The sequence below is a fragment of the Ranitomeya variabilis genome, chromosome 8 (assembly GCF_051348905.1).
Source record: "Ranitomeya variabilis isolate aRanVar5 chromosome 8, aRanVar5.hap1, whole genome shotgun sequence".
In the NCBI taxonomy this organism is placed as follows: Eukaryota; Metazoa; Chordata; class Amphibia; order Anura; family Dendrobatidae; genus Ranitomeya; species Ranitomeya variabilis.
Genome location: NC_135239.1, coordinates 41,954,147 through 41,977,535, shown reverse-complemented (window position 1 = coordinate 41,977,535; position 23,389 = coordinate 41,954,147). Strand labels below are relative to the sequence as shown.

The following is a 23,389-nucleotide window of genomic DNA, read 5'->3' as shown; positions in this document are numbered from 1 at the left end:
TTTTCCCAAGGGTAACAGGAGAAATTGGACCCCAAAAGTTGTTGTGAAGTTTCTCCTGAGTACGCTGATACCCCATATGTGGGGGTAAACCACTGTTTTGGCACACGTCGGGGAGCGGAAGGGAAGTAGTGACGTTTTGAAATGCAGACTTTAATGGAATGCTCTGCGGGCGTCACGTTGCGTTTGCAGAGCCCCTGATGTGCCTAAACAGTAGGAACTCCCCACAATTGACCCCACTTTGGAAACTAGACCCCCAAGGGAACTTATCTAGATGTGTGGTGAGCACTTTGAACCCCCAAGTGCTTCACAGAAGTTTATAACGCAGAGCCGTGAAAATAAAAAATGTGTTTTCTTTCCTCAAAAATATTTTTTTAGCCCAGAATTTTTTAATTTTCCCAAGGGTAACAGGAAAAATTTGACCCCAAAAGTTGTTGTCCAGTTTCTCCTGAGTACGCTGATACCCCATATGTGGGGGTAAACCACTGTTTGGGCACATGGCGGGGCTCGGAAGGGAAGTAGTGACGATTTGGAATGCAGACTTTGATGGAATGGTCTGCGGGAATCATGTTACGTTTGCAGAGCCCCTGATGTGCCTAAACAGTAGAAACCCCCCACAAGTGACCCCATTTTGGAAACTAGACCCCCCAAGGAACTTATCTAGATGTGTGGTGAGCACGTTCAACCCCCAAGTGCTTCACAGAAGTTTACAACGCAGAGCCGTGAAAATAAAAAATAATTTTTCTTTCCTCAAAAAAGATGTTTTAGCAAGCAATTGTTTATTTTCACAAGGGTAACAGGAGAAATTGGACCCCAATATTTGTTGCCCAGTTTGTTGTGAGTACGCTGATACCTCATATGTGGGGGTAAACCACTGTTTGGGCGCACGTCAGGGCTCGGAAGGGAAGTAGTGACATTTGAAATGCAGACTTTGATGGAATGGTCTGCGGGCGTCACGTTGCATTTGCAGAGCCCCTGATGTGCCTAAACAGTAGAAACACCCCACAAGTGACCCCATTTTGGAAACTAGACCCCAAAAGGATCTTATCTAGATGTGTGGTGAGCACTTTCAACCCCCAAGTGTTTCACATAAGTTTATAACGTAGAGCCGTGAAAATAAAAAATAATTGTTCTTTCCTCAAAATTATGTTTTAGCAAGTAATTTTTTATTTTTGCAAGGGTAACAGGAGAAATTGGACCCCAATAGTTGTTGCCCAGTTTGTCCTGAGTACGCTGGTATCCCATATGTGGGGGTAAACCACTGTTTGGGCGCACCATTTGACTTTTTGAACGCAAGATTGGCTGGAATCAATGGTGGCGCCATGTTGCGTTTGGAGACCCCTGATGTGCCTAAACAGTGGAAACCCCTCAATTCTAACTTCAACACTAACCCCAACACACCCCTAACCCTAATCCCAACTGTAGCCATAACCCTAATCACAACCCTAACCCCAACACACCCCTAACCACAACCCTAACCCCAACACACCCGTAACCCTAAATCCAACCCTAATCCTAACCCTAATCCCAACCCTACCCACAACTGTAACCCCAACACAACCCTAACCCTATCCTTAACCCTAACCACAAGCCTAATCTTAACTCTATTTCCAACCCTAGCCCTAATTCCAACCCTAAGGGTACCGTCTCACATAACGATTTACCAACGATCACGACCAGCGATACGACCTGGCCGTGATCGTTGGAAAGTCATTGTGTGGTCGCTGGGGAGCTGTCACACAGACCGCTCTCCAGCGACCAACGATGCCAAGGTCCCGGGTAACCAGGGTAAACATCGGGTTACTAAGCGCAGGGCCGCGCTTAGTAACCCGATGTTTACCGTGGTTACCAGCGTAAAAGTAAAAAAAAACAAAACGTACATACTCACATTTCGGTGTCCTTCAGGTCCCTTGCCGTCTGCTTCCCGCTCTGACTGAGTGCCGCCGTACAGTGAGAGCAGAGCGCAGCGGTGACGTCACTGCTGTGCTGTGCTCTCACTTTCCGGCCGGCAGACAGTCAGAGCGGGAAGCAGACGGCAAGGGACCTGAAGGACACCGAAATGTGAGTATGTACGTTTTTTTTTTTTTTTTTACTTTTACGCTGGTAACCACGGTAAACATCGGGTTACTAAGCGCGGCCCTGCGCTTAGTAACCCGATGTTTACCCTGGTTACAAGTGAACGCATCGCTGGATAGCTGTCACACACAACGATCCAGCGATGACAGCGGGAGATCCAGCGACGAAAGAAAGTTCCAAACGATCTGCTATGACGTACGATTCTCAGCAGGGTCCCTGATCGCTGCTGCGTGTCAGACACAGCGATATCGTATGGATATCGCTGGAACGTCACGGATCGTACCGTCGTAGCGATCAAAGTGCCACTGTGAGACGGTACCCTAACTCTAATTCCAACCCTAACCCTAAGGCTATGTGCCCACTTTGCGGATTCGTGTGAGATTTTTCCGCACCATTTTTGAAAAATCCGCAGGTAAAAGGCACTGCGTTTTACCTATGGATTTACAGCGGATTTCCAGTGTTTTTTTGTGCGGATTTCACCTGCGGATTCCTATTGAGGAACAGGTGTAAAACGCTGCGGAATCCGCACAAAATTGACATGCTGCGGAAAATACACAGCGTTTCCGCACGGTATTTTCCGCACCATGGGCACAGCGGATTTGGTTTTCCATAGGTGTACATGGTACTGTAAACCTGATGGAAAACTGCTACGAATTCGCAGCAGCCAATCCGCTGCGGATCCGCGGCCAATCCGCTGCAGATCCGCAGCGGCCAATCCGCTGCGGATCCGCAGCGGCCAATCCGCTGCGGATCCGCGGCAATCCGCTGCGGATCCGCAGCCAAATCCGCACTGTGTGCACATGCCCTAACCCTACCCCTAACCCTAACCCTACCCCTAATTCTAACCCTAATTCTAACCCTAGTTCTAACCCTAACCCTAGCAGAAAAAAAAATATATATATTTTATTTATTTTTATTATTGTCCCTATGGGGGTGATAAAGGGGGGCCATTTACTTTTTTTTAATTTTGATCACTGTGATAGGCTATATCGCAGTGATCAAAATACATCTGGAACGAATCTGCCAGCTGGCAGATTCTGCGGGCGCAGTGCGCATGCGCCCGCCATATTGGAAGATGGCGGCGCCCATGCAGAAGCCGGACGGACACCGGGAGGCCCGGTAAGTATGAAGGGGGGGTGATCGGATCACGGGGGGGGGACCGGAGCACAGGGAGGGGGCACCGGAGCACGGGGGGAGCGGACAGGAGGACGGAGGAGTGGACAGGAGGACTTAGGGGGGCGGACCACGTAACGGAGCACTGGGGGGGCGATCGGTGGGGTGGGGTGGGGGCAGATTAGGTTTTCCAGCCATGGCCGATGATATTGCAGCATCGGCCATGGCTGGATTGTAATATTTCACCGTTTTTTTGGGTGAAATATTACAAATCGCTCTGATTGGCAGTTTCACTTTCAACAGCCAATCAGAGCGATCGTAGCCACGAGGGGGTGAAGCAACCCCCCCTGGGCTGAAGCACCACTCCCCCTGTTCCTGGAGATCGGGTGAAATTGGAGTTAACCCTTTCACCCGATCTGCAGGAGCGCGATCCCTCCATGACGCATACGCTGCGTCACAGGTCGGATTGGCACCGACTTTCATGACGCAGCGTATGCGTCAAAGGTCGGGAAGGGGTTAATCCGCATACATCCGCATGTCCTGCATACCCAATGTTAAAGATACGTATGCAGGTTGCATGCAGAAGTAGGCGGACCTAAACGGAAGAAGTGTGGATGTGGGTAGAGCTTCAGGGAGGAAGTACGCAGCCGTCCGCAAAGCCCCGGTTCGCAAGTGTGAACATAGCCTGAGATAAAAAATAACCTAGACACGTTTTGTGTCTATAAACTCGTAATGACCTGGAGAATCATAATGGCAGGTTAGTTTTAGCACCAAAGATAACCTAATCAACCACGTTTAGTGCCAAAAGCAGGAGGAGATTAAACCAATACCAGCAAAAATTCTAAACCAAAAGTCAACCAGGAACCAACATAATCTGAATCGTGGGAAGAAAAACTCAGGCCACATGCAACAGAACTGACCCCGAACAAAGAACAGGAAAGGGTGTGAGCCGTGTCCCTCAACAGGGCAAGCTCCAGGTGTTTGCGGGCCTCGGGCAAAAGAGACTCAGTGGGCCCCTTTAACACATACTACAATTCATGAATCACAGATACAGCAGAGAAATATAGGTGCAGTACAATGCCAAAGAGTTCACTTCTTACATTACATGAGTGATATCTATTGCAAATTCTACAAAAGTTCACAAACCGGCAAACCCTCGCAGAGCATAGTGCATGCGCTGTGGGGAATCAAAAGTCTGAGAATAATGGCCCCCTTATAATGCTCCATACAGAATAATGGACCCCATATTTTGCTCCATACACAATAATGGAACCCATATAATGTTCCACACAGAATAATGGACCCCTTCTAATGCGCCATACAGAATAATGAACCTTTATGCTCCATACGGAATGATGGACCCCATATATTTCTCCATACAGAATAACGGGCCCCAAATATTGTTCCTCACAGAATAATGACATCTTATAATGCTCCATACAGAATAACAGACCCCATATATAATGTTCCATACAGAATAACGGGCTCCATACAGAATAATGGACATCATATAATGCTGCATACAGAATAAATGGACACCATATATTGCTCCATAGAGAATGGATCCCATATAATGCTCCATATATAAAATAATGAAACACCTATTCTTGCTGACTGCAGCTCCGGTCTAATTAGCATTTTTTTCCTCCCAGCAGTGCTCAGCGAAGTGGGAGCGCTGTAGTGACATCATTGCGCCCTCTGCCCTGAGACGTCACAGAGTCAGGAGACGTGAAAGAAACCAGAGTTGTGGAGGAACAGTGAGAGATAAGTATTTGAAACAGGTGAAAGCACAATGGAGGGACCGAATTATGGGCCCCATAGTGTGTTGGCATCCCCGATGGCGAGTACGCCCCCGTCACCCCCTTGCTCAGGCCCTTGCCAGGGTGTGCCGGGTGGTGACGCCGGTCCTGTATCCCAATATATTCATCGAGAATGTAGAGCTATTGCCGGCGCCCCTGCATCGTGTCCCCTTCTCCCTCCATGGAGGGAGGCCTGCTTACTCATTGCTCCGGTGCGCTCACGCTTCCTGTGAGTGCGCCGCAGCTTTTGCGGCATGCCTAGTGCACACGCTCCCCTGCTCATGAAAGGGAATCGAGCATATAATAAATGCACTCTCAGAGGAGAGGCATTTAGTATAATTTTGGTAACTGCAAGATGGCTCCAAGCCAACTGCTGGGAGGCATGTTGTATAAAAGACTCCCTCTCCCCTAGGGAGTCGCCAAGTGACATGTAGAGTCATTGGTGAGTAAGGTTTACTAGTTGTGAGTTCCCCTGGTCCCAGTACAGCCAGTGACCTGAACCTGTACCCCAGATCCCAGTGTGGCCAGTCATGTTTCCGAAGTCCCCTGGTCCCAGAGCAGCCAGTGCCTGAACATTGTACCCCAGTCCATGTGTGGCCAAACCCTGATCCAGTATCCTGGACCAGCATGTCTGAACCGAGCCCATGTCAGAAACCATTTTGTAGAGGTGTCAGAACTTACTAGTCTGAACGGAGACCTAAGCCTAATCAGTGTCAGCATACCTGATCCCTGGGGTCAGCAGCTGAAGTACCGGGCTCTGCCAAGGAGTGGTACCTGATGGTTACCTGCAGCCCAGGCTGTCTCCAACAACAGAAGCTCCAGTGAACACCAGGTAGCCGCTTAGCTATGCCCCTTACTGGGCATGCCCGGCCCTGTGTCACAGTGGGTCCACAAATCCACATGCGCCACCATTTGGCGTAACAAAGAATTCCTGAAGCTGTATGTTAAGAATAACCCTTTAATAAATTCTCAACATTTTATTTTTAAATCCCAGTTGTATTAAAAGGGAGTTTGCGAAGAAAATTTATCTTTAGGATGCCAAAGTACAAAAAAAGTGTAAAAGTAATTGATAAATGTAATGCTGATAATTATACAAAATTAACAAATGTATATTACACCAGAAAAATAAAAAGATGGCAAACTTCCCCCCCTGTTTTTATAATGTTGAGTGACCTGAGTTTTTAGGCAAATCCAATCACTGCTTAAAAGAGTGTTTCACCACTTTATAATTGATAACTTACAGTTCAAATTCCACTAATCGACTATTGATGATCTATACGGACTCCCAACATCCCCACGATCAGCTGCCATTACCATTGGCAACAGCAGGATGTAGACTGTATATAAAGTGGCACGCCACTACTTCAGCACACTATTTAGTAGCCAATACAGAGTGGGACAGAACACTTACGTTCCACTTCATGCATGGTTTACATTACTGCTGGCGTTAACAGCAGATCAGCTAGAGTGCTGAATGTCGGACCCCACCGATCTGATATTTATGAACTATCCTTAGATAAAGGTCAACATCTAAGTGTTGACAAATCTCTTTAACATCTAAGCTGCAATATTAATGTGCCTTCAATTGCCAACAATAAAAGTACAATATAACAAAAAAAAAAAAAGGACAAGACTGAATACTGTACATTTTTACCACTATAGCTATATCATTCTTCCCACTGCATCATATGCATTCAAATGGTTGTACCTTACAATTTCCAAGGCTTGTGCAATTTCACAGGTTACATCATCCTGTCCTATAGTAGGGTAGATCTCTAGCAAAGGCACGCAGTGACCAAGTTGTTCCAAAAAATCATCAATCAACTCCCTTTGCATGTTAGCAATATTGGAAGTAAATGGTTCTGCAATATGAACCCTGGCTATTAAGTATGAAGACACATTTGGGCAAGGCTTGCTTGTAACCTACAAAAAGGAAAATATATGATTTTTAAGATTATCTGGAAAAAAATAAACACTATAAATTATTCTAAGACATGCAACTATCTCAACAATCAGTTAATTGCTGTTGCTCTGACTGCTAGTACTTTTGATGATCACGTGTTATAGTTGGGAAGTTTTGTTCAGCCATGGATTCATAATACATCTTCTATGACAGCCTTAAAAGAAACCTTACATCAGGTTCTGCACTACAGGCAGCATGAATCAGATACTGGCTGTGTGATTGCAGCCAGCTATATAATACTCTGCACTGCAATGGAGTTAATCAAACATACTTCGAAAAGCAGGCTTCTGCCCGCCCTGATTTTGACTGACAGTTTTTTTTTCTTACCAATATACACGCATAGGGAGAAACCTGTAAGTCGACTGGAGCAGAATAGGAAGAAGATGGCTGGGGACACGCCTCAAACTAGTCAACCAAGACACACAGGCCCAGATTCATCAAGATTGTATGAGCAATACCGGTCTAGAAGAGGGGGCATGCTGAAGTCAGACACTACCGATTCATTATTAATTTTTGTGCACTGCTGTGCTGCGCAAAAATTTAGCAACATAGCTTTTCATGCCAGCTTTGCCTAGATGGGTGGAATGATGGCATGACGTGCTGTGTCGTACCATACACCACAAATCTTACTCCAGTCTATGAGGTGCACACCACTCTTCAGACGTTTGATTCATTAAAGGGAACCTGTCGCCCCCAAAAATCGAAGGTGAGCTAAGCCCACCAGCATCAGGGGCTTATCTACAGGATTCTGTAATGCTGTAGATAAGCCACCGATGTAACCTGAAAGATAAAAAAAAAAAAGAGGTTTAGATTATACTCACCCAGGGGCGTTCCGGACCAATGGGCGTTGCGTTCCGGGGCCTCCCATCTTCTTACGATGACGTCCTCTTCTTGTCTTCACGCTGCAGCTCCAGCGCAGGCGTACTTTGTCTGCTGTTGAGGGCAGAGCAAAGTACTGCAGTGCGCAGGCGCCGGGAAAGGTCAGAGAGGCCCAGCGCCTGCGCACTGCAGTACTTTGCTCTGCCCTCAACAGGGCAGACAAAGTACGCCTGCGCCAGAGCCACGGCAGGAAGACAAGAAGAGGACGTTATCGTATGAAGATAGGAGGCGCTGGACCGGACCGCGATGCTCATCGGATCTGACCGCCCAGGTGAGTATAATCTAACCTCTTTTTCTCATCTTTCAGGGTAGATCGGGGGCTTATCCACAGCATTACACCCTGATGCCGGTGGGCTTAGCTCACCTTCGATTTTGGGGGTGACAGGTTCCCTTTAAGAGACGTGCACCTGAAGTAACATTTCTGATGTGAGGTACTCCATAGCAAGCCATAAATTAGACGAACTGTGGCGTCACATCACCATTCCACAGCCGTCTTGGAAGAGCTAGGCAAAACTACAGCTAAAGCATTGCACAAAAATGTGCAACTTTTCAAAGCAATTTACACTAGAATTCTGGCATAATCACTTGATCAATTAGGGCCATTGTCCCTGAAAATTTTTTCACGATTGTTTACAAGTTGCCTGTGGTTGGTTCGAGACCGATTTATTTCAATCACAAAATCTAAAATTACGGTATTTACAGATGCGACATAAGAGAGCGTGTGAGAGAGAGAGTGAGAGAGTCTGTTCACAATGGAGTAATTTTATATGGTTCACTATGGATTGGTGATGATTCATTTGACGAGTGTTACAATCCAGAATAGCACACAGGATATCTGACAGGGAAATAACAGACCACCCCACAATCATAAGAATAGGGGTCCGAGATTCCCTGTGAATGAAGCATTACTTACTAACTCCTCATGAGCATTCAGGAGAACCCGTTCTCCTGGTCAGTATGGGTCCCAGAAGTTGGACCCCGAGTAATTATTTATCACCCACCTTGTGGATATGAGATATATGTTGTTTATGGGACAACCAAAGCCTTTTTTTTTTTTCAAGCTTTCTTGCTGAATTAGAAATTCATTGTTAAACTACACTGACTCAAAAAATCATGTTTTACTGCAGCAAAGGGGGCACATTTTCCCCACTAGACAAACTGAGAAGAGTAACTTATACTAGTCAATGCTGACAATAGCTGATATGTGTTATTATTGGTTTAGCACACAAAGATTCCTTTCTAGTGCTCTATACCTCTGTTGCCACATGCCCAAAATGAAAAAAAATTACCTGTGTCAAAGATTAACTATTCTAGAGCCAGTTTAGCTTGTGATTTATCTTCTTTGTTGTGTCTACATATTCACACACAGCAATTCTTTAATGCAAGTTGTGCATTTAAGACACATCTTAGTTTGGTAAAACAAGCTTTTACATGTACCTTGTACAAATATGACACGGTTTAGATTGTTGTGTTGATTTTAGGATGTTTTTGATTGAGAAAATGTACTCTAATTTATAAGCCAATTTTCCGATTATACAATGTTTAAACTTTGTCAACAACACTAAGATTTCCTTACATGAGAAAAAAAAATTATTGAATTGCACTGTTGGGCACTTGTCACATTAAGGAAGTGTTACGCTTCATGTAAAGTGATACATTACTCGAGAACAAGATACCAATATCTTTACTGAATAAAGCTTTTGAGGACTAATCCCCTTTTCTGTCAATTCTTTTCCCATCACAGAAATGGAGGGCACAATACTAAAACAAGCCATCAATTTATGATAGTGGGGCCCGACCAATAGGATAGCACTAATTATGAGTAGCCCTGACTACCCACTATCCAACTGCACTGTTGGTGGCCCTGAGCATTGTAGGTCTAGACACGGGGGTTAAGTGGGTGCCCTAGTCTCCTAGCTGAAATCGCATGGACCAGGGATCATCCCACCCAACACCCGCTCTCCTTTTACCATGGGTAATGCTACTCAGACAACACAGGTGAGGGTAAAACAGTGTGGCAATACTTTACTGAACCACAAAGCAGGCAAGTAACACAATGAACAGTCCCAGCAAAATACCTAAGATGGTGCAAATTACAGACTCTCACCCTTCCACTGACTTGCCTTGGTAAGAACAGCTGTGACTTCAGAGCTTCCAGGGCTGACAATCCCACCTGTGGCACACACACAGAAGATGACAGTCCATTGAGGTACAAGGTCAGTTGACTGGAGGGTCACAACCTGGATTCTCCGAACATCTCCATGGAGCCAGGCGACCGGTGGGTTCCAATCCTGGCCCCATAAACATACCCATTTAGCTCAAGCGACCAGTGGGTCTAAATGCTGACTACCCTAACATATCCATGGATTTGTGATGGTCAACGGAGCAGATCTGTATTCTTCCAGCTGGGCTGAGGTCTCCTAAGCTGGCATCCTGTAGAATGACAAATCTGTGTCCCTTGTGATGGAGCCATGATGTCTTGGCTGCTGTCCTGTGGAGAGTCTCTGGTTCTTTTCGATTTCTGGATGTCTTGGCTAAATCCCTGTCTCTTGCTACAGAGTCATATCATCTTTTTATAGCTAGCAACTGTCCTTCACCCAGTATTCACAAGTAAAGAGGAAGAATGGTGATAAGACCAACTCGCATTCCTTGATTATGTTAGCTATTTGTATCGTTTTTTTCCTCCTCTATTTTGCAAGTCCACAAACTGGCTGACTTGGACAATGTGTAATCAACATATCAGAAATCATTTTTCCATGACCCTATATCACTAGTCATCCAGGATAAGAGAACAATATGTTACAACAAATTGTCAGCTTACAAGTCAGTATCATAGGCTTACATGAACAAAAAAGTTTGTTTTCTTTACCAACCAGAGAGAGAAACAAATACAAAAGTCAACATATAGATGACAGTCTATTCTTCCAGGCTTGCTGAAAATAGACATCTGGTTAATTAAGATAAAATGCTGTGTCGTTTCAAGCACCAATGTGCAAAGAAAAACTTTATTATAAAAAATATTAGATGTGCCTAAGTAAGACAAATGTACTAATGTGTGAGTACATTAAAACAGATATCCAATTTAAAAGGCAAAAATGCCAAATATATACCTCAACTAGAATTCCAACATACTGTATAGCACCTTCTTCAGATTTGTGAAAAAAAGTCTCAGGGTTTGTTTTCCAAACTCCAGTCCACTTTTTTTTCTTCTTTAACTTCTCTGAAAGGTATCTACAAAGTGATTCATCTACTTCTTCAGCCTATAACAATTAAAAAAAAGTATTCAACATCAATTATTAAGTCATTGCTAGACAAAAATACAAGTACCTAAGCATAGCCAAAAATTAGAAACAAAGTAACATGCAGCTTTTGCCTAGTCACAGGATCAGTTTTATATATGGAATTAAAAAGGGTTGTATGGGCATTGATAGTCGATGACACATCTGCAGGATAGGTGATTAAGAACGACTGGGCCCGACGCCCGGCTACTCCACCGATCAGGTGTTACTTGCTCTGGTGGTGGCCCGATGTGAACACTTTAAAAGAACTTGTGATAGCAGTTCCATGCAAAGCATATGGAGCTGCTGCAGGGTTCTTTTGAATAGAAGCTGTGCTGCAGTAGCCAGCCTCTACACTGGGTGTAGCTGATAAGCAAAGCTCCACTGAAAGTGTTTAAATCCAGACAGAGCAAGTAAAATGCTGATGGTAGACGTGCCACAAACTGCTATTGATGATCTAGAATTTTTTTAAAACTTTTGATGTATGTACTTTTCCAAAAATGTGTCCAAACTTTTTTTTTTTTTTTTTTTTATTCTGTCTCAACTATGAACCTATACACATGCATGCTCAGGTTTGCATAACTGGCAGGTGTCCTGAATAAAGAGAAATGAGTAGGTCGCTAACAAACAGCTGTGATGGTGGAGCATCCCCACAAGAAAAAAAAAAAAGGGATCGGATTTGAAATTTAAACACACTATATCCTATTGGTGCCTAAAGTGATTGTCCGTCCTTAAAAGGGGTTGTCAACTACTAGGATGACCCCTTCTTAAACTAAATGTTATGCCCTGATAAAATAATAAAGCCTGTACTCTCCTCACATGCCGGCTCTGATCCAGCGATGTCAGCACTCGTCGTCCCGGGGCTGTGATGCGGTGTTGTGACACGTGATGCCCAGTGCTCAATCAGTGCTAGCGTCACTGTCTCTGCCTTCGGACAAACTGAATATGAAGCAGAAGTCCGGGCTGCAGCTGATTCCTGGCTTCCTCTCCATGTTCAGTTCGTAAGAAGGTGGAGACAATGACACCAGTGCTGATTGGGCGTCAGCATCACGTGTCACAACACCGAATCACAGCCCAGGGGAGAGCAAGTGCGGACACCGCGGGAACGGCGCTGGCACGTGAGTATAGGTTTCATTACCGTATTTTAATCAGGGCTCAAACATTTAGTTTAAGAAAGAGTTGCCCTAGTCGTGGACAACCCCTTCACGACCAGAGGTATTTTCGCTTTTGCGTTTTCGTTTTTTGCTCCCCTTCTTCCCAAAGCAATTACTTTTTTATTTTTCGGTCAAAATGGCCATGTGAGGGGCTTGTTTTTCTGTTGCACTTTTGAACGACACCATTGGTTTTAACATATCGTGCAAAGGAAAATGGGAAAAAAAAAATTACAAGTGCGGTGAAATTGCAAAAAAAGTGCAATTCCACAAAAATCCAAACTTCGGTAAAAAAAAAAAAAAGCTGACATTTTCCGAGACCTGTAGCATCTCCATTTTTCGTGATTTGGGGCTGGGTGAGAAAGCTTATTTTTTGCGCACCGAGCTGACTTTTTTTATTGATACAATTTTGGTGTATATACACGATCATTTGATCACCCATTATTGCAATGTAGTGGCGACCACAAAAAGTAATCCTGGCATTTTGAATTTTTTTCAAAACAGCTGACATGTGCCAGGAAAGATGTGGGCTCAGTGCTGGAGCCCACATCAAAGGGAGGGATTCAAACACGGGCGTATTATTGCGCCCGTCAGAAAGGGGTTAAGCTACCAGTCGGCAGTCTGAGCGAGGCGAGAAACGGTCTAGTCAGAATGTGGATAGAAGTATGCAGATCATTCTTGCAGTAACGTCACCCTCCTCTGCAGGATAAGTATTATCACAAAGGTCCCCAATATAAGTAAACAGGACAAAGAACTCAAAAATTTAGTATATCACTATCAAGAGTAGGTGAATGAACTACCACCAGAGAGTATAATCCTTAAAATTCAAGTCTTTATTGAATACAAATATATTATAACAGATATAAATCAGAAAGAACTACTGGACACCAAATATACAAGGACAGGGTGCTACCATATATTAGCCACACAAAAAAAGGTTAAAATAAATAATAAATAAAATAAAATAAAAATATTGATATAACCTTAAAGACTTCTGAAAGTGGCAATCCACAGGAAAAAAAATGCAAAAACTCCGTAACATGGGCTTGAAAAAGTATAAGGGCTCTTTTCCATTTGCGAGAAATACATCCGTGTCTCGCATGTGAAAACCAAGGTCTGGCACCGGCACTCCGGAGCGGAGAGTGCGGCCGTATAGCAACAAATGGAGCTGCACGCTCTGCTCCAAAGTGCCGGCGCCACAGCTTGGTATTCACATGCGAGACACGGACGTTTATCTTGCAAGTGAAAAGGAGCCCTAAGTGTGGAAAAGCAACGCATATCCATAACATATGAAAGGTCCACTTAGGCTACTTTCACACTAGCGTTGTACAACGCACGTCGCAATGCGACGTATCAACGCATACTGTGGAAGCGCCGCACAACGGGGGCAGCGGATGCTGTTTTTCCACGCATCAGCTGCCCCATTCTGAGCTCCGGGGAGAAGGGGTCGGAAATACTGCTCACGACGCACCAAAAAAACGTTACATGCAGTGTTTTTTGGTGGCGACGGTCCGACGCAACCGTCGCACGACGGTTGCGACGTGTGGCAATGCGTCGCTAATAAAAGTCTAGGGAGAAAAAAAGGCATCCTGCAAGCAATTTTGCAGGATGCGTTTTTTCTGCAAAACGATGCATAGCGACATGCAGTGCACGACGCTAGTGTGAAAGAGGCCTTATATAGCAGCATCAGTAGTTGAGCTAATATAGAAGTGCAGAGTGCCAATCAACAATGAAAAGGATGTGACCCATAAGATGGAAAGCACTGGAGAGTAAATCTATTTGCAAAAGACAAGGTTGAAATTATAATAATAAAATTACTAGTGAAGATGTGGCAATGTGCTAGTAACACAGGAACAGCATGTTACCAGCACATTGCCACGTCTTCACTAGTAAGTTTATTATTATTTCAACCTTGTCTTTTTCAAATACGGTAGATTTATTCTCCAGTGCTTTCCATCTTACAGATCAGATCCTTTTCATTGTTGATTGGCACTCTGCACTTTATATTTGCACAACTATAGAAGCTGCTATATGCATATGTTATGGATATATGAGTTGCTTTTAAGCATTTATAACTGCTACAATATATTTGTATTCAATAAAGATTTGAATTTTAAGGATAAGGGTATGTGCACACGTTGCAGATTCTCTGCGGATCCGCAGCGTTTTTTGCGGTGCAGAAACGCTGCAGATCCGCAATTGATTTACAGTACAATGTAAATCAATGAGAAAAAAAAAACGCGGTGCGGAAAATTCCGTGTAAAAACGCTGCGGATTAAAAGTAGTAGCATGGTAGCATGTCACTTCTTTTTTGCTGATCTGCAGCGTTTTTGTACCCATTCCATTATAGAAATCAGCAGGAGTAAAAAATGTTGAAAATCTGCAAAAAAAATCCACAGCAAAACCGCACCATAAGCGCTGTGGATCCGCACAAAGAACGCGACAAATCCGCAGCTACGTTTTCTGCCAAGACACGCAGAATCCGCACCAGAAATTCCTAAGGCCATGTTCACACGATCCTTTTTTTGATCCTTTTTTTTCAGGTCCTGTTTTGGAAAACCCGCAGTGCAAAACTGCACTGCTGATTTTCCTGCAGTTTCTTCTGCAGATTCCTCTGCGGGTTTTCAACAGCACTTTCCTATTGGTGCCTGTTGAAAACAGGAGCTGAATCCGCAGAAAGAAGTGACATGGTACTTCTTTTTTTCTGCAGGCAAATCCGCGCGGATTTGCCTGAGAAAAAAAGGATAGTGGGCACAGCGGTTTTTGTTTTCCATAGGCTAACATTGTACTGTACCCTGCATGGAAAAAGGATGCGGATCCGCAGCCTGAAAAGCGCTGCGGAACAGCAGCAAAAAAAGGATCGTGTGAACATAGCCTTTATGTGCACACGATGCAGATTTAGTGCAGAATTGGTGCAGAACTGCAGATTTTTCTGCTGCAGAACTGCACTGTGATTTACAGTACAATGTAAATCAATGTGAAAAAAAAAGCTGTGCACATGGTGCAGAAAAATCTGTGCAGAAACGCTGCAGATTTCAAAGTGCACGTCGCTTCTTTTGTGCAGTTCTGCAGCGTTTCTGCGCAAATTTTTCTGCACAGCTTTTTTTTTTTCACATTGATTTACATTGTACTGCACAGAAACTGCATCAAATCTGCAGATGCAGATTTAGTGCAGAAAATTCTGCACCACATTTCCTACGTGTGCACATAGCCTATACTCTCTGGTGGTAGTTCATTCACCTACTCTTGATAGTGATATACCTCTCCCGGAGAAGCCTCACAGCATGCAGTGCACGTGATGTCAGGAAACAGAATGACTGCAGACTTCTAGCTTAAAAACGGACAACCCCTTTATAACTACGCAATATTTTTGATATTGCCAAGCTTCAGACAGCTGGAATAACAAACAATATAGAGAACCCAGACCCTTCATAACACTGCTGAGCATAAGTTAGTCCACCATAGAAACTTCAGGGGGAGCAGGAGGAGGGGGTTGAAGTTTTGTGGTTTTCAAACGGCACTAAAATATGGCCATATTATTGTTGTTTGACACCTATGTTACCCTGATCAGGTTTTCAGTCATTTAGGCACATAGTCTGAGTCTAAAACATTCTTTCAAATCCAATACATGTTATAGAGTATGACATGTTTGCTATGTAAAAAAATCATAATGGGATGACCCGTGCTGTGCAGAGGAGGACATATCATTGGTTTGTTGTGGCAATGGCATTCACACTATGTACATAAACATCAATGTATTAGTATAAGTAGCAAATGTGCTTCTATTTGCTCACAATAGCAAAATATACATACACACACACATATAAATTAAAAACAAAAATCAATCCTATTCTCATCCAGCACAGTGGGATGATTTTTTTCTCACTTGCTATCTGTGTGCTCAATGTATGATATCCATTTTTTTAATCAGCAGCTATTAATCTATTTATAGGAACATTTTGTAAAAGCTAATGTGAGCAAACCCTAAAGGTCCATATATAAGGGTCAATAATTAACAAACAAGAGTTCACAGGAAAGCTCATTCACTATCATCAGCGTGTCTAAACGTGAAATTGGGTAACAAAACCATTAATTTGTTGCTGACTGGATCTTAAATGCAGGTCTTTAAAGGGAACCTGTCACCCCCAAAATCGAAGGTGAGCCAAGCCCACCGGCATCAGGGGCTTATCTACAGCATTCAGTAATGCTGTAGATAAGCCCCTGATGTATCCTGAAAGATAAGAAAAAGAGGTTAGATCATACTCACTCAGGGGCAGGTTCTGTTCTGGTTCGAAGGGTGTCGCGGTCCGGGGCCTCCCATCTTTTTACGATGACATCCTCTTCTTGTCTTCAGGCTGCGGCTCCGGCGCAGGCGTAATTTGTCTGCCCTGTTGAGGGCAGAGCAAAGTACTGCAGTGCACAGGCGCCGGGAAAGGTCAGAGAGGCCCAGCACCTGCGCACTGCAGTACTTAGCTCTGCCCTCAACAGGGAAGACAAAGTACGTCTGCGCCGGAACCGCAGCCTGAAGACAAGAAGAGGACGTCATCGTAAGAAGATGGGATGTGCTGGACCCGGACCACAACACCCATCGGATCGGACCGCCCCCGGGTGAGTATAATCTAACCTCTTTTTCTCATCTGTCAGGATACATCGAGGGCTTATCTACAGCATGCTGTAGATAAGCCCCTGATGCCGGTGGGCTTAGCTCACCTTCGATTTTGGGGGTGACAGGTTCTCTTTAAATTATCGTTGGCAGTAGCACATGACCATGTGTAAGAAGGGTGTGTTCACACTGAGTTTTAGGGATCTTGCAGATGGACAAAGATTCTCTCAGGCCGGGGTCACACTTGCGAGTGTGAATCGAGAAACTCGCCCGAGTCTCTCGCATCAATACCCGGCACTGCCACAGGCACTCGGGACCGGAGTATGCGGCAGCATGTATTTCTGCAGTTGAACGCTCCCGGTCCCGAGTGCCGGCGGCAGTGCCGGAGATTGATGCGCGAGTTTCTCGCATCACACTCGCAAGTGTGACCCCGGCCTCAGGCAGATTGCTCAGTGTTAGGCCGGCGTCACACTCGGCGTAAGACAATACGGTCCGTATTTTACGGCCGTAATACGGCCGAAATACGGTGAAATGTTCCCAAAATAGTGATCCGTAGGCAGGGTGTGTCAGCGTATTTTGCGCATGGCATCCTCCGTATGTAATCCGTATGGCATCCGTACTGCGAGATTTTCGCGCAGGCTTGCAAAACCGACATCTAATGGATTTATGTGCTCAAATGTTCATTAAAACATATATACAGTATATATATATATATATATATATATATATATATATATATATATATATATATATATGTCATTGAGACACATATATATATATATATATTCTGTATTTAGATTTCATTCAGCGCGATATCTGTGAACAGCCGGTAATTCAATTGCCGGCTTTTCATTTCTCCTGCACAAACCCGACAGGATATGAGACATGGTTTACATACAGTAAACCATCTCATATCCCCCTTTTTTTTGCATATTCCACACTACTAATGTTAGTAGTGTGTATGTGCAAAATGTCAGCGCTGTAGCTGCTAAAATAAAGGGTTAAATGGCGGAAAAAATTGGCGTGGGCTCCCGCGCAATTTTCTCCGCCAGAGCGGTAAAGCCAGTGACTGAGGGCAGATATTAATAGCCAGGAGAGGGTCCATGGTTATTGGCCCCCCCGTGGCTAAAAACATCTGCCCCCAGCCACCCCAGAAAAGGCACATCTGGAAGATGTGCCTATTCTGGCACTTGGCCACTCTCTTCCCACTCCCTGTAGCGGTGGGATATGGGGTAATGAAGGGTTAATGCCACCTTGCTATTGGAAGGTGACATTAAGCCAGATTAATGATGGAGAGGCGTCAATTATGACACCTATCCATTATTAATCCAATTGTAGGAAAGGGTTAAAAAACACACACACACGATTGAAAAGTATTTTAATGAAATAAACACAGCGGTTGTTGTAATAATTTATTGTTCTCTCAAATCCATTTGCAGTCCCTCGCTTGGCAACATAATAAACGCACAAGATACATACCTTCTGATGTACTGTCAGGTCCAACGATGTAATCCATCTGAAGGGGTTAACTAATATTACAAGCAGGAGCCCTGCTATAATGCAGCTGTGCTCCGTGCTTGTAATTCCCCTGCGAATGAATGAAATGTAGGTCATTGACCTACATTTCATTCATTCGCGGTGAGGCGCCCTCTGGTGGATGTTCTCATGAACTGCAGCCTGGGAACTTTTTCCCACGCTCCAGGTCATATGAGGACATCCACCAGGGGGCGCATCACCGCGAATGAATGAAATGTAGGTCAATGACCTACATTTCATTCATTCGCAGGGGAATTACAAGCACGGAGCACAGCTGCATTATAGCAGGGCTCCTGCTTGTAATATTAGTTAACCCCTTCAGATGGATTACATCGTTGGACCTGACAGTACATCAGAAGGTATGTATCTTGTGCGTTTATTATGTTGCCAAGCGAGGGACTGCAAATGGATTTGAGAGAACAATAAATTATTACAACAACCGCTGTGTTTATTTCATTAAAATACTTTTCAATCGTGTGTGTGTGTTTTTTAACCCTTTCCTACAATTGGATTAATAATGGATAGGTGTCATAATTGACGCCTCTCCATCATTAATCTGGCTTAATGTCACCTTCCAATAGCAAGGTGGCATTAACCCTTCATTACCCCATATCCCACCGCTACAGGGAGTGGGAAGAGAGTGGCCAAGTGCCAGAATAGGCACATCTTCCAGATGTGCCTTTTCTGGGGTGGCTGGGGGCAGATGTTTTTAGCCACGGGGGGGCCAATAACCATGGACCCTCTCCTGGCTATTAATATCTGCCCTCAGTCACTGGCTTTACCGCTCTGGCGGAGAAAATTGCGCGGGAGCCCACGCCAATTTTTTCCGCCATTTAACCCTTTATTTTAGCAGCTACAGCGCTGACATTTTGCACATACACACTACTAACATTAGTAGTGTGGAATATGCAAAAAAAAGGGGGATATGAGATGGTTTACTGTATGTAAACCATGTCTCATATCCTGTCGGGTTTGTGCAGGAGAAATGAAAAGCCGGCAATTGAATTACCGACTTTTCACTAACACCGCTGCGTATTTCTCGCAAGTCACACTGCTGGTCCGTGTGGAATCCGTATTTTTCTCGCCCCCATAGACTTTCATTGGCGATTTTTTTGCGCAGTACGCTGACAAACGCAGCATGCTGCGATTTTGTACGGCCGTAGAAAGCCGTATAATACTGAACCGTAATATACGGCTAATAGGAGCAGCCCCATTGAGAATAATTGTGCCGTATGTAATGCGAGTTTTACGGACGTAGTTTCTGCGCTCTTACGTCCGTAAAACTCGCCAGTGTGACGCCGGCCTTATTTGCACAAACGCTGATCACCATGTTACCCAATTCTCTCGGATGAGATGCTGGAGAAAAAAAAATAAAAAATCTCCCATCTTCTCCATTCTGTCAGTCCGCTGAAAATGGACCTCACGCAGATATCATCCGAGTGTAGTCCAATGTTTACAATGGAATCATTGAGTTTCGTGGCCGAGTGTGATCCGAATGTCAGGTCAAACACAGGCATGCTGCGATTGTGCACGTTCCCATAGAATAACATTGGTCCAAATGCGATCTAGTGTTTTGTTGGAACGTAATGCACTTGCCTGCCCTTAGACTGCGGATTTTGGCGACGTTTCTGGTCTAAAATCTACATGCCTTCGAATACTCTAAATAAAAAACACATTTAGGGCTTGTTCACACAATCCTTTTTTTGCTGCGGATTCGCAGCGGATTTTCAGCTGCGGATCCGCAGACGTTTTCCATGCAGAGTACAGTACAATGTTACCCTATGGAAAACAAAATCCGCTGTGCCCACTATCCTTTTTTCCCCAGGCAAATCCGCGCGGATTTGCCTGCAGAAAAAAAGAAGTACCATGTCTATTCTTTCTGCGGATTCCGCTCCTGTTTTCAACATGCACCAATAGGAAAGTGCTGTTGAAAACCCGCAGAGGAATCCGCAGTGCTGTTTTGCACTGCGGATTTTCCAAATCAGGACCTGAAAAAAAAAAAAGGATCAAAAAAAGGATTGTGTGAACATGGCCTTATAGAGTGTATGTGATTTTGTTATTTCCGTATATTAAAAAAAAAAAAAAACAGCAATATGCCAATTCTTTAGCGTTTCTGCTCGAAACGTCCAAACTGATTGTTTGAATCAAATTAAGCAGAAAAACTGCCCTTTAATCAGTACTGCTCCAAAAGCACAAAGAAAAAAAAAAAAAAAAAAACTTTGATTTTTGATTCACCTAATGAAGCATTTTTTTTTTTTTTTTTAGTTAAAATCATCTTTCCCACTACTCAAAAACAAAGAGTAAAATAAATAAAAAAGAAATAAACGTATTTCATATATCAGCCAGAAAAAAAAAAAATCTGATCAAAATAAAAAATGTAATTTAAACTGAACACCAAAGTGATGATGGTATCCCAACATGGTACCAGCAGAACGTCACCCGACCCAATCGATGGAAAGACAGAAAAGTTCCGAAAATGGCGATGCAAACTCATTTTTTTTTCTTAAAATTTCAACTTTCTTAAAAAAAAAAAATAAATGACAACTTTGTTGTTGCTGTAATGATACCAGCCCAGGGAATCAGAATCATACTGCCATGTCATTTTTACCACATAATGAACACCATAAAAATAAAATCCAAGATCCAATGGCTGACTTGTATTTTTTTTTCACACAATTTTACCACAGGTGGACTTTATTTTCTTAGTACGTTATATGGTGAAAACTACATCTCATACTTCAAAAATAAAAACACAACAATACTTCAAAATGTCATAATAAAAAGCACAAAAAAAGGAAAATTCAGACATTAACACGTTAAAGCAGGAAATTAGCTAAAATCTGAAAAGAGATGTTGGGTAATGAGGGATTCCTGTTTTTATGACAACACAAGGCTGGCACAGGGATGATAGGAGTAGTTGTACATAAGACTGAGGGAAGGGCTCAGTCCTGACAGGACACCTTGCAGTGACGCAGGATCTGCTCGCAGTACAGGGAGATCCTTTCCTGCACCGACATCTTCACCCCGGACACATAGACGGGCGGCAGAGGCTGAGCCTGGGCCCCGGCTCCGTCCTGCAGCTCCTCAACCTCACATTCCTTGGTCATGGCGTCCAAACACGGCGGTAACTGGAAAACCGGCTTGTGGTATCCTCGGCGTGTGCCCGCCTTTATAGCTCTAGGAGAGGCAAACACCGAGCGCCGTGCGGGACTGTCTTCCGACCCCAACGGGGAAAATGGGTACTTAAAAGGGCTTAAATTACAAGGCTTGGGCATTTTAGGCCGAGCAGACGGGATTAGAAAGGCATTTTCTTCACGTTTTATCCCCGGCCCCGGGTACCGCTCGTCAGGGAGCATTGGCATTTCAAACTGCGACACCACGTCACTGCAGCTCGTCGCCATTTCCAGCTGGACACGCTATGGTTTGTTTCCCGCCTAAACCGGCACGACCAATCGGCGCGCAGCATTTTGTCACGTGTCGGGTTGTGTCAGCCGTTCTCCCCTGTGGCGTCGTTTTACCGTACCACTACTACGGGATTGTAGTGGTTGTCTAAAATGGCGGGTGTCACAGTGATACACTGCACAGTGTGTAGGGATTGAAGTAAAGCATTTTTTTTCCCTTGACTTTTACTAGTAAATAAAATAAAAACTAACACTTGCCTCTATTATTGCCACTCACAAAGCCCCAGATTTTTTCTTAGCACATTTGTTTTCGTACAAAGATTGGTGTTATTCAAAAAAATACAACCTATCACTTTTTACCACATAATAAAATGTAAAAATATAATGGGCAGAGTCTAGTGTACTGAAAAATGTTTAAAAAAAATCTAAACACTGAAAAAAAACAAATCGCCCTAATTTTTTTGAGTTTTATTTTTATGGCGGTCATTGTGCAGTAAAAATTACCTGAGGAAATTATTCTCCACATTAGTACAATTACAGCGATTCCAAACTTGTTTTTTTACATTTTAGTGGCAAAAAAAGCTCCTTTATGTTGTAAAAAAAGAAAAAAAAAAGGATTGTTGATTGCATTTCTTTCTCTGTCGACGGATGTCTGCTAGGGCTTGCTTTTTTTTGCTTGACGAGCTGTCATTCGATGTTTTAATTTCTTTTATTGCGTTTTTTGGGGGGTAGTGCATCAACCAAAAATTGGCAATTCCAACCTTTCAATTTTCTTTTTCATTTATTAAGCTTGCGTTACTTGATCATTGATGTTATGTGTTAATAGAACAGACTTTTAGGGACGTGGAAATACCAAGGGTTTCTTTTTATTTTATCAATTTTTGATCTGTAAAGCACAGGCTGGGCTTCATGGGAGGCTTCAGCAGGTCACCAGCTGCCATAGTAAACCATCGGCACAATGTAATTTCGCACAGGCCATTTGCAACTATGTGCGTAGCAGGTGCTGGCTGTATAATACAGCCGACACCTCTCTGGTATGGATGTGGTTCAGTTACTGAACCTGCTTATTCCATCCCAAGTAGCAGATGCCAGGAAGGTAACAATGAGCGAACAAGCTTGGATTAGGCATTATCCGAGCACGCTCGGGTGCTAACCAAGTGCCTTCGGCGTGCTCAAAAAATATTTTCTCGCAGCTGCATGTCTCGCGGCTGTAAGATAGCCACAACACATGTAGAGATTACCTGTTTGTTAGGCAATCCGTACATGTGCTGTGACTGTTGAACAGCCGCAAGACATTCAACCACGGGGACTCAAAACATATTTTTCGAGCATGCGAAGACACTCAATTAACACCCAAGCATGCTCGGATAACACCTTGTCCGAGCACGGTCGCTCAACACTAGTAACAAAGCATAGGTAGATCCATGACACAATTCCTGACGTACTGCGTTTTACAGTTTCTATTAGTATGGCCTTGGAAATGCCTAACTTATACAGATGTATTTAGGCGTCTTCCTTTCATCTGACAAAAGTTAAAAAAAAAAAAGTGCATTTTTTTCCTACACTAGCTGTTTATAAGTCACATTACCTTTT

General features: G+C 43.8%; 1 protein-coding gene across 2 annotated transcripts in view; it reads right to left on the bottom strand.

Moving 5' to 3' along the window:
- Window positions 1-21,853, bottom strand: part of SHCBP1L (SHC binding and spindle associated 1 like) — a 121,808-nt gene extending 99,955 nt beyond the window's left edge. The window contains exons 1-3 of one of the 2 annotated variants that reach the window (XM_077275971.1): window positions 21,356-21,853; window positions 10,938-11,087; window positions 6,694-6,908 (exon numbers count right to left, since the gene is read on the bottom strand). In XM_077275971.1, the coding sequence (XP_077132086.1) occupies window positions 6,694-6,908; window positions 10,938-11,087; window positions 21,356-21,796 (806 nt within the window). In that variant the 5' untranslated portion in view covers window positions 21,797-21,853. The remainder of the gene's footprint in view (window positions 1-6,693; window positions 6,909-10,937; window positions 11,088-21,355) is intronic. The other variant, XM_077275970.1, reaches the window with a different exon arrangement.
- Window positions 21,854-23,389: the final 1,536 nt, after the last annotated feature.